The sequence below is a fragment of the Eublepharis macularius genome, chromosome 12 (assembly GCF_028583425.1).
Source record: "Eublepharis macularius isolate TG4126 chromosome 12, MPM_Emac_v1.0, whole genome shotgun sequence".
Lineage (NCBI taxonomy): Eukaryota > Metazoa > Chordata > Lepidosauria > Squamata > Eublepharidae > Eublepharis > Eublepharis macularius.
The window spans coordinates 65,123,623-65,135,734 of record NC_072801.1 but is presented as its reverse complement, the minus strand read 5'-3'; the positions used below and the strand labels follow the sequence as shown (position 1 = coordinate 65,135,734).

The 12,112-nt window shown below is 46.2% G+C and overlaps 1 protein-coding gene across 2 annotated transcripts; it reads left to right on the top strand.

Annotated features, from left to right (window-relative positions):
* Positions 1-1,769: 1,769 nt before the first annotated feature.
* Positions 1,770-11,908, top strand: LOC129340533 (sulfotransferase 1C2-like). Of its 2 annotated transcripts, none has more exons than XM_054995382.1 (8): positions 1,770-1,809; positions 6,662-6,866; positions 7,370-7,495; positions 7,943-8,040; positions 8,793-8,919; positions 9,782-9,876; positions 11,133-11,313; positions 11,656-11,908. In XM_054995382.1, the coding sequence occupies exons 2-8, from the start codon at positions 6,704-6,706 to the stop codon at positions 11,766-11,768; spliced, it is 903 nt and encodes a 300-aa protein (XP_054851357.1). In that variant the 5' UTR covers positions 1,770-1,809; positions 6,662-6,703; the 3' UTR covers positions 11,769-11,908. The 2 variants fall into 2 exon arrangements, with proteins under 2 accessions (XP_054851357.1, XP_054851356.1); XM_054995381.1 differs by lacking the exon at positions 1,770-1,809 and adding an exon at positions 4,187-4,349.
* The last annotated feature ends 204 nt before the right edge of the window (positions 11,909-12,112 follow it).

Below are 12,112 nucleotides of genomic sequence, written 5' to 3'. Positions count from 1 at the left end.
CACCCCAGGCAACCCCCTGCTGCCGGAGGAGGGGGAGGACTCAGGGCATGAGGGTGCAGACCCCTGCCAAAACATCCCCGAGCAAGCCCGTCCATGTGCACCGGCCTGCCAAGTTGCTGTCCTCAGAGGCACTGCCAACCCCTTTGTGCTCTGGTGACCCTGGGACACAGCATCTCACCTCTTGTGCCAGGTCTGCAGCCACCTTTGCTGGATTGCCACACACATTGCAGGCAGAGTGGAGGGGATGTTCTCTACCAGCTCCAGGCTCCATGCCCAGGAGCCTATCAAGGCTCTGCATCCCCCACACCTTCGAGGACCACAGTGACTGCAAGGGCTGGACCAGGCTGCTCCACCACTCCCTTCCAAAGACAGTAAGTCTGCCTGCTGGGACAGCTCCTCCACAAATGCTACCTCTGAGGACTCTGTGAAGCCCAATGTTCTATTCTCCAAGCCACCAATACACATCTGGAAGGGCTCAGGGTGCAAAGATGCTCCATGACACCAACAGAGAACATCAGGGCACAGGGAGTTCCAGGGGGAGGACAGAAATGGAAAGCAACCCCTCAGTTCATGGGGAGGAGCTATGCTACATGGGTCTACGGCCGTGCCCTGTGCCCGCAGCCATCTCACCTCTGACCTCTGTTTCTGGTGGCTGCACCCAAGGCAGCCACTCCACTGTCAATTTCCATAATCTAGACCTCCACTGTGGGATGGGTGGGGGATGGTTCTGGTCACCAGATTGTCTGTGAAGCCCCCTTTGGGAATGGATGAGGGTCCAGAATGGCACTGATGCCCTCTTCCTCTGGATACAGTGCTGGGCGCCTGATCCCCAAGTTGTCAGCCAGTACAACACTCTCCCTGGAGCTGCCACCTGATGGTGTCACCCCTGAGCAACTCATCTGCAGGACAGAGAGATGGGTGTGAATACATGCCAAGGTAGGACCACCCACACCCGAGATGAACCAAGGCCTAGACACCCACTGGCTAAGACATTGGCAGCCATCCACCACAACAGGAGGGCTTTGAGAATGGTGGACTATACATATTGTAAATAAAGTAAGTAATAGCCGCAGAACCAAGAAAACCCTCTACAACTGTCCACTCCAGTGGGGTGCTCTGAGCCATGAGAGCTCACGTTCTTCTGAGCCAGCCAGAAGTTGTTCTGCTGCAGGGCGGATATCTCCATCTGGGCAGCCTGGCCCCACTCTACTACTAACATATGCCACAAGGCACCGAAATGAGCAGTAGCAGAGTTGCCCCTAGACGTGGCGAGTCATTAAATTGTCATGAGGAAAAATCTTGATTCTTCTCTGAGATATGGACCGTATATATTTAAATGGAACAGCTCCCACACAATAGACGAGAGAGACAGAACTTTAATGAATAAAGGCACAAAGGCCTAAAGTTCTTTTAAAATCCAAGTAAGCTTCACCTGATCTAAAATAACTTTTCTTGGCAGTTTTCTAATGTCATCCTAAGCAAAGTTAAGTCCATTGAAGGCAACAGGCGTAGAAGGGTGTAACACTGATTCAGACTCTACTTGGAAAATATATAGGCTGTGTTGATAGAATTCATTTCCATATCATCAGTCAAACAATTGAAAACGAGTGGACTTTGGCACCGGAAATAAGTTCATAGGGGCGGTGATGTGGGAATCTCCTGTGTGCTGACCACACTGAGTGGGTTATGGAACTGTCAATCAAGTTCCCTCCAGGATGTTTGGATATGAAAGAGTAGATGTTGAGGCCACACCCAAACGGTTTGCCACTTCCACAGATCCCAGAGACCTCAACTATTGGGGGAGTCCACGTAAGTAGTTGCATTTAAGTCTTTTCCACACACTCCTTTTATGTTCACTGGTAATCTGGCAGTTTTATCTCAGAGTGTTAGAATGGTGCCAGAAACCGAACCGCGCACAAAGCATGAAATCAGGGTGAGGGGAGAGGAATGGTAAAGGAGAGTTTGTTGCTGAATTCTGGGACACAACAGAGTAACAGATGTCAGGTGAGTAGCAGAGATACGCACATAGAAGCTGCTCTACTGTGACATAAACCGAGGCAGCTTTTTGTATCCCATTAAGGGGCATAAACCTCAAGGATATTCTCCTGGGAATGCCTCTTTAAAAAGAATTAGGTTTTTTTTCACAAGTTAAAGCTTTGTTGTGTTCTTGTATAGTTCTTGACAGAGACAGAGAGGTACAGAATCCAGCCTCCCAGCACAGCTAAAAGACATTGTTTATTCTTGCCCCAGCAGTAGCCATCAGCCTGGACTCCCTAAGATTTTGTGCATTTGAGGTGTAGTCTAATAGTTCTATAATCTAAAAATGAATGAAGTAGTTCAGAGATGGGACCTTTGCTGAAGAATATATGACGCTTGAAATGCATCCAACAAGAAAACGGAGTGCTTCAGGCTCCCAGCTCCTTTGGAATTTTGACACAGGGTGATGGTAAAACCGCAAAATGGCTGCTGCAGGAGGTGGAACCAACAACAAAACGTCAGCAACATGCATAACTAACTCTTCAGCATTTCAGGCAGAAGCTTTGGTTAACAGAGTGCCTTCTAAAATGAACTTTTTAAAAAATAATTTCTTGCATACACAGAGCAACAGAGTGAAGATCCTTGCACTGTGGTGGCAGCTGCTGCTGAAGCATCTTTTAAAACTTGCACAGCCAGTCAGATCTCCAGTGGCCAATCTGGGCAACTGCCCCACGAGGCACCATCCACTTTCTAAACACACTTGGCAAGCCCCAGGAAAGATGTTGGTGGGCAGCGTGGCACCCACGGGCACCTTATTGGGGACTTCCAAACTAAGAAATAGAGCCTCTCTGCTTAGCACTCTTTGAGGTTCACCTCTTTCCTTGATTTCAGAATGGTCCATCTGAGGACCCTCAAGTGGAGGATGCCAGAAGCCGCACACCAAAGAGAATCTGGGCCCTCGGTCTGTGAACTTGGCTGTTTCACCAAACACATAATCAGCCCTGTGAGCTCCTGAAACACGAGAAGGGACCACAGCGTGTAAGGAATAAACGCAATCATAATCACCATGTGTGAGCTAAAAACAGCCCACGCACGGTGATTTTGATTCTGTGAGCTCCTGAAGCATCTGTGAGCTTTTCACATATGCACGAGATGTGTTGCAGAATGTGGGGTTCTAAAAAAGTATGATTGCATTTAAGGGGGAAAGAACTGCAAGCTTCTAGTCCTCGGGGTGATATTAGGTCCTGTGTAATTTTTCCTTGACTTTTTTTTTAACCGACATGCTGTTATGGGGTTGCAATCTCTGACAGAAATGAAAGGATCAGAGGAGCTTCTTAACCATTTCCTTTCCAGTAGTTTTTTCCACAACTGAGCTATGCATTGGAATGTCTTCTGTTCTTTGCAGGAGTTTCTGGCATTTTTAAAACATTAATATAGAATTTTCATAAAAAGGACTGCTTCTGAGGTAAGAGTGCTTCTCCTTGCAGTTTCAGGCCCTCCAATCCCTCAGGGAAAAGAAACATTTTCATCCATTTCAAATAGTTCCAACAACAATCAAAATACAAACTAACAGCTAATTAATATAAACACAATCTTCCCTCCCAGTAATTAGTATAAGAAATTCTCATATCTAAAATACTAATACAGAATGTTCATAGAAAGGAGTGCTTCTGAGGTGAGAGCGCTTCTCCCTGCAGCTTCAGGCTCTCCAGTCTCTCAGGGAAAATTGCGCCTTTTTTTCCTTATATCTCCCTCTGGTGGACCAAGGGTTACACATGCACAAACCCTATCAGAGGGGTGTCAAATTCTCATTGCAAATATCAGCCTCTGCAGCTCCATTTTTTTATAAGTTGGTGGGGGGGGGGACAAATGTCACGTAGTTCCCCCGTGTCCCCTCCCCGTTCTGAATCTTAGCCATTTTACTTATATTTCCCAATTTTCCTTTCTGTCACCCCAGGGCAGGATTTCCAGCACTTGTGCAGATGACATGCCCTCTGTGCTTTTCGCGGGATTCTTACTGTGAGATTCTCGCAGCTTTGAGCATGCGAATTAATTCCTATTGCTGGTGCATGACCTAAAACACAGAGCGACTGTTTTTAAAACAATCCCATCTTGGAGCAGAGTCTGCGTTGTTGTCAGGAGGCCTTCAGCTAGCGGTGGCCTTTTTATGTAAAGCCCAAATTTTCCACAGCGCGCACTCAAGCTTCATTGAACCGCTTCGCCCTTCGAAACCTTTGAGCCCTTCTCTTGGGAGGGACACGCCACGCCAGGCTTTCAGAAGAAATACCGGTTTGCAGTTTCCTTCCGAGCAGCGGCTGCCCCCGGGAAAGAGCGATTGGAAAGTCCGAATCAACTTTTCCGAGGGAGGAAAGGTAACAGAGAAAAGTGATCCCATGTAAGGAGGGGGCGCCTGAGGGAGCTGATTTCAGGTGTTTCTTCTGAATCAACACCCACGGGCTAAGAAATCCTAGGATCTTAGCGCCCTGGACCCTTAGCGAAGCTAAAACTGACACGAGGAAGACTGCGCCTGCGCGATTTTCTTTCCTTTTTGTACAGTGATCTTTGTTAATGTTTGTTTCCGCGCGGAGGCAATCCAAGGTCACGGTGGAGATGGTTTAAAACACGTGATGCAGCGGGAAAGTAAACGAGAAATCACAGCCACTGTCTCCCTAAAAAGAGAGAGGAAGTGTATGATCGTACAGGTCTCCAAATGAGATCGCCCTCACCCACTTTCCTAACTTGCACTTCCCACTTTAAAACATCTTGGATGTAATATTGCAAAAAGCAAATCCGCTCCTTTGTTTCTTCAGAAGCTCTGTGTAGTCAAGAGAACAAAATTGCACAAGTCCTATGAGAAATCCCAGACATATTCATCATAAAACTTCTATAAAACTAATAAAACAAGAGTCCAGTGGTACTCGTAGGGCTGCCAACTTTGGGTTGGGATTAATTCTTAGAGATTTGGGGGTGGAGTCTGGGGTAGAAAGGGAGCTCAGCAGACATTTAATGACATAGAGTTCGCCCTCCAAAGCAAACATTTTCTCCAGAGGATCTGATCTCTGTTGTCTGGAAATGAGGTGTGATTCCAGGAGATCTCCAGATTCCAGCTGGAGGTTGGTAAGCCTAAGTGGCCATTTAAAGACTAACAAAACTTATTCCGGCATTAGTTTTCATGGGTTAGAGCTCACTTTGTTGGATATAAATTCATCAGGCCCAATTTCTATACACAACAGAGAGTCGGGGGTGAGGGGAGCATTGCCCAGTTTGTCCAATGCAGAGGGCAGAAGAGCTGTGAGCATTGTTGACATATTATGACATGGATCACATTGTAAGATGAGCAGGTGAATGAGCCTGAGATGGTGCAGCTGTTCTTATAAAGTCCTGTAAGAATATTGCCTGAGAATATACGTGTCTCCATTCTGCCCTGAAACTGCACTTAAATTTCACTGCATACAATTGGGAGAGAAGAAGCAATGTTCACTTATACTTGGAAGTAGATTAGACTTGCCAACTTCCAGGTGGGACCTGGTGTTCTCCTGGAATAGAAACCAATCTCCAGGCTACTGAGATCTGTTCCCTTGGAGAATTTGGCAGCTTCAGAAGGTTGACTTTGTGGCATTGCATCTCTGCTGAGATCCCTTCTTTCCCAAAGTCCTTCCCCCCCCCCCGCAAGTTCCACTCTCAAATCTTTAGGAATTTCTCAGCCTAGAGTTGGCAACCCTTAAGTTGGAAGATTCTGTACTGACCCATTCCTGCAAGTTTAGATCAGCGCACTGCCACTGGCTTGAGGTCCCTTCTTTTTGAAATTCACACTTGACTGTGACAAGATCCATGGCCTTCTTGGTGGTGGCCCCCTTGCTGCAGAATGCAGGGTTGTCAATTCCAGCTTGGGAAATTCATAGAGACAGTGGAGCTGGAGGAGAGGAGGAAGCTCAGAGGGGATATGATTCTTTAAAGTCTGCCCTCTGAAGCTGTCGTTTCCTCCAGGGGGCTTATCTGTAGTTTGGAGATGAGTTGTAATTCTGGGAGAACTCTAGACCCCGTGGCCTGCCACTTGAGGTGTGTAGAGCAACCTGTCTGGCAAGGGTTAGAAAGCTGCTGTCCTCCAAAGAGCTTTTGGAACCTGATTGAGGTCCTGCTGATGTTGTTTGCAGTTACATGCCGATACGACATCTATGACTGGACTGATGGTATCTTCAGTTTGTTCTTGAGGAATGTTTGAGTCTGTTTTCTTTTTTCTTTAATTATTTTATTATGGTTGCTTTCAGCTTTATTGCGGTATATAATATGGCATTGAATTACATTTGGAAACTGCTTCATCAAAAGCAGAATGAACTGAGGTTGATTTCTTCCGTTTCTTTCTTCTGGCATCAGTGCTTCTAAATGCTGGGCAGGCATTAGATCAACAGGTGAAGAACTTATGGCAATGAAAGGTACAAGAACCCTGCCAGAAAAAAGTAGGCCACCTTCAATCAAAGAAGCAAGATTCCATGATGGAGGGTTTGTTTTTTTAAGATTAGGCTAGTCTGCTCTCATGAGGGTCAGCTAAGCAGGGTCAGCCCTGCTTAGTATTTGGATGGGAGACTAGCAAGTAAGATGAGGGTCACTATACATAGGCAGGCACTGGCAAACTTGACAGCACTTTCCACCACCACTCCTCACCCACATTTTGTTCCCCTTACAGCTGTTTTGTTCTCTTTACATCTCGATCCCTTTGCTGTAAGCAATGCCCAGAGAACAAGGGAAAGATCTCAAGCCGGAAGGACGCCCGGAACTGGGCGAAGTAGGCGGGATTCCCCTGCCAAAGACTACCTGCAACGAATGGGCCCGGATCCAGAGCTTCCAAGCGAAACCAGATGATTTGCTCATTTGCACCTATCCCAAAGCAGGTAAGTGGGGTGAAGCGGCATCCGATTGGTTGACTAGTGTTTGCAGAACAAACGTCTCTAGGCTGGATTGTGCTGAATACTCTATGCAGGTTTTTTTTAATGTTATATTTCTTTGGATGGTGGTTAGGGCATGTAATGCCATTCATTCTTTTATTCATAAAATATAAAGATGGGTATCTTGGTTTTTGTTTGAATCAAGTTTCTAGTCCCTCTGATTTGCCAGGATAAGCATGAAGCCCCGTAAGCAATTCCTGAAGAAATCTCCAAAAGTACAGAGAGGATGAATAAGATTTGCAGTGCTAAGGAGTTAGCAACTTCAGAGGTTTGTTTTGTCTTTTATGTCTAGCAAAAGCATCTTGAATTAAATAAAATAAGCACATCTTCTTTCGAGGTGTATTACCTGTTCAGACTGCAGAATTAATCTCTTAGTGCAGAACTGGATTGCTTAAGTAAGCACAGCACTGGACAGATAAAACTGATCCCCTCCCTTTTCCTACTGAAAGGTACTACATGGATACAAGAAATAGTGGACATGATCCAACAAGAAGGTGACCTGGAGAAATGTCAGCGGGCTCCTGTGCATCACCGACATCCATTCATCGAGTGGGCACGACCACCCCAGCCCTCAGGTGAAAAGATTCGTGGGATTTCTGAGTGTTACATGCCAGGGCTTTCCTCAAGGAAACCTGACCATTGTGGTTTTAGCAAGATAAGCTTTGAAGCAATCTCTGCAGCATTGCAAAACTACAGTTCCCAGGCTTCCCTGGAGTATGAGCCATGTCAGTTGAAAATGAAATCCCACCCTCAAGTCATAGCTGATTTATGGCAACTCCTAGTGGGGTTCTCATAGCAAGAGACTAACAGAGGTGGTTTGCCATCACCTGCTTCTGCAACCCTGGTAGTCGTTGGAGGTCTCCTGACCCTGCTTAGCTTCTGAGATCTTATGAGATCAGGTTCTCCTGGGCTATCCACGTCAGGGCAAGCCATATCAGTTAACCCTGATTAAAAATTGACTCATTTTTCACAAATGAGGTAGGATCAATTGTTTGACTACAGTACCTGACTTCTTTGGGTAGGGGTGGAGCAGGCCGATGCGATGCCCTCTCCACGGACTCTGAAAACCCATCTGCCTGTGCAGCTCCTCCCACGATCCTTTTGGGAACAGAAGTGCAAGGTGAGGATGCGGAAAGGGCCCTGGGTGGCTCTCAGGCAACAGCTGGCCACATGGCCCTTCAGGCTGTGTCAACCAGTCACCATTTCTGATTGTTTATGGGAATGGGATGAACATCCCCCTGCCTGACTACTTGCAGGGAGACCACAAGTGAGTGGATTCCTTCACGCTCATGTCCCTTTCGGTGAGTCCATAAGCCACCACTTTGCAGTGAAGAGATCTCCGGATCACGGACGGCGCAAAGGCTGTTTCTTGCAGCCTTTCTGTGGGCACAGGATCCTGGTATATTGCTGAAGCTATGCTAGTTTCTCAGCGCCATCCTAAGCAGAGTCACATGTTTCTAAGTACATTGACATCAGTGGACTTATAAAGGCATAATTCTGCTTAGAACTGCACAGTCAGTATGCTTATGGTCTGTGCGAGAGACTGTCTCTAAACAAGACCACTGAGCTTTCTGGAGAAAAAACTGGCCATGAATTGGTCAAATAAATATATACTTTGAAAGATTAGTGTGTCAGACTATAATCTGGGAGACCCAGGTTCGAATTCCTGCTCTGTCATGGAAGCTCGCTGGTTGACACTGGGCCAGTTACTCTCTCTCAGCCTAGCCTACCTTGCAGGGTTGTGTAGCACGGATAAAGCAGAGGAGAGGAGAATGCTGTTGTCAACTGCTTTAGGGAGTCCCCATTGGGGAGAAAAGAAGTGTATTTATAAATAAATAAAATGCTTCTTCTCTGTCTCTCTGGCTGCATCAGTTCCTGTATGTGGCAAGGAACGCCAAGGACTGCATGGTGTCCTATTTCCATTTCCAAAGGATGAGCAAAGTGATCCCTGATCCCGGAACCTGGCCCGAATATTTCGAGATTTTCATGGCAGGCAAAGGTATGGAACCGCCTTCACAACATTTTATAAAAAGTTAAAGATACCCATAATCAAAAGACAATGACATGACCACATACAGTAAAGAAAACATGTAATGCAGTACCTCAGTGTAGATTCCTTTCAATAATTGCACTCAATAACACCCTTTTAAAGTGGTGCTGCCTATAACTTGCCGCCTTGTGTTTATAGTTCAGTGTCTTATTTTGTTCTTTCAAAGAGAAATGCCCTAGTCCCTGTGGCTGTAAAAAACATATGGGAATGTGGAAGTGTCTGTGGTATGAAAAGGTTCAGAAATAGTGAGGGGAGATCTTTGTGAATGAAGACCTTTCGTGGTCAAGAGGTGGAGCTGCAATCCTTTGCATAGTCACTCCTTTCTACGTTCACTGAAGTCAGTGGGCATACGGGACTGCACCGTAAATGGGTTCCCCTAGGCAGGCACCCAATCCCTTTTGAACCCTCTATTTGCACACAAAAAGATGTCTCGTGTAGAGAGACTCAAAGTGTCCACATTCCCAGAGTCTTGTGTATCTTTTTTCAATTGAGCAGTCCAGTCTTATACGGGGAAGCATGCAAATTGCATGATACTCAAATATATAATTTGTCCCGTTTATTCTTATTGCGTAAGTTAAAGACTTTGATCTAGTAGCTAAAGTTTATCGTGTCTAAATTTCATTGAAATTGTTAGTGGTGACTTGATTCCATTGGTTTCAACACGTCACGAATAACTGTGGCTGGACAGGACCTTCGGGTTTTGTGCTACTTCTGACTGCTGAATTTTTTTCAAAAGTTTTGAGAGTGCCCTCTGCTGGAGAACTGGTTTTTATATACCTCCCCATCCTCTTGTCCTATCTGTATCTTCCAGTGGGCTGGGGGCCATGGTACGATCATGTGAAAGGTTGGTGGAAGGCAAAAGACAGTCACCGTGTGCTCTTCCTCTTCTATGAAGACATGAAGAAGGTGAGCCTTCCTGGAAGGAGCTTGCAGGATGCAGGTGGCTCTGCAATACCAAGTCTTGCCTGCATCTGCGTGGTTTTTTTTCAAGGGTGGGGAATATGATGGCTAGATTCTCCTTTAATCTTAAGAGGAGGTATGAAGTCTGGTGAATGCAAGGCCCTCCTGAATTTCCCAGAATTCTCTTCCCTTTCCCATCAGCCTCTGCTTCCCTGCAACACAAAAGCTGGGTTGGTACCCTTGCCGGGAATGTGTTGCTGAAATGATTGGCTTTCTTGCCGTTTTTATCCCACCATCTTCCAGCCTACAATCTTGAACACCTTCCCAGGCAAAGTCCAGCAAAAAGTATTTCCTGTCATGTGTGTTCCCTACCATCGTGAAATCTGCTCTGCACCCATGTGATAATAGAGGGAGGGAAGTGAGGGCTATCACCGTCTCACTCCCTTGTTCAGTCAGCTGCACTCAGAATCAATTGCGGCTGAGAACCAGGTAGCTGCCCTGCTGCCATTCATGCCAACCTCCAGAAATCCTTGCTAAAGGAAGAAGCTACTAGTCAATAGGTCAAGGCAGCTGCCTAGAGTTGCCAACCTCCAGGTGAGGCCTGGAGAGCCCCTGGAATTGCAACTGATATCTAGGCTACAGCGATTAGTTCCCCTGGAGAATATGGCTGCTTTGGACGGTGGACTGTATGGTATTATATCCCAAGGAGATCTCTCCTCTCCACAAACCGTGCCCTCTCCAGATTCTTCCCCCCCAATTCTCTAGGAATTTCCAACCAGGAACTAGTAGCCCTAGACTGCTGCCTCACCACTCTGTCTCCATGCTCACCATTGGCCCTCTTCCCCTCCTTGGCTTGTCCCTTGGTTCTGCAAACTTTTCCCAATCCCTGTTTTTTAGATTTGCCTGTTTCCTGCCTTGATGCTTTCAGACAGGATCTTGCTTTGCTTCCTACATTAGAGGGCCTCAGAGGGGAGGGAACACACAGCCCATGAGACTAGACCGTATGGAGGGACAGCTGCAAAAACAAAAAGCCTTGTAAATTGGCTTGTATCACTTTAGAAGCTCCTATGCACAAGTTCTCCATTCAGGGCAGGCTTAGAAGGTTTTAAAGTCTAAGTAGTTCCTTAGACCAGGGTCCAACCTGCTCTGAACCTTCACACCAGGTCTCTGGGCTTTGCCAGGTAAGATCTCCAGGCACGAAGCTCTCTGCCTGGTTTTATTTTCTTTTGCCAGTGCTGCTTCATTTTTCTCCATCTCTCCAGAACCCGAAGCATGAAATCCAGAAAGTAATCCAATTTGTAGGGAAGCAGCTAGACGAGGCGACTGTAGACAAGATTGTCCACCATACCTCGTTTGATGTCATGAAGGACAACCCCATGGCCAACCGGGCCGGCGTGCCCCTCTCGGTCATGGACCAGTCTATTTCCCCCTTCATGCGGAAAGGTAAAAATACTGCTTGTTTCAAGCCAAGCCAGCCATGCCTAGTCTGACAGATCATTTTACCCATACATTATATCTTCTTCACATCCATGACACACCATGGAATCAGAATAGTTGGTGGGGAGTTGGCCTTTTCTCCATATTTGGAGTATAGAGGACCACCTCAATCCCAGAATATGGACCTGTATAATCCTTTGTGTCATTCAGTTTTGTAAATGAAAAAGAAGCTTGTTAACTTTGCCCCAACCACCCACAACCGCTGTTCCTGGGGCTGAGAAATGGGGAACATCACATAAAACTCTTCCCTACTCCATTTTTGAATGGGTTTCTGTGTGTGTCTTATAGGGACAGTTGGTGACTGGAAAAACCACTTCACTGTGGCTCAGAATGAGCGATTTGATGAAGATTACCGAAGAAAGATGGCGGACACCACTCTGACTTTCTCAGTGGGGTTCTGACGGTCAAAAATACCAGTACTGGAAACCCTTAAGGGGATCTCATTTGTAGGCAAAGATTCCACTTATTCAGCTTCCTCTAGAGCTCCACTCATTCCAGCTATTTCCATGAATGTGTGCACCCTTATTACAACCAATTAGAAGCCTTCATCATGCCAAATTTAAAAAAAAAATTGTCTTGGAAGTCTTGAGTTTTTCATACTTATGTCACCTTGGACACGGTGTTGTAGCATGGTTGCATTTGCAAACGGCAAACTGTTTGGTTTCTGATGCAGAACTTAGCCTAGCCTCTTACGTATGTACGTACGTGCTATCAATTTGCAACTAAATTATACTGACCTCAGCAA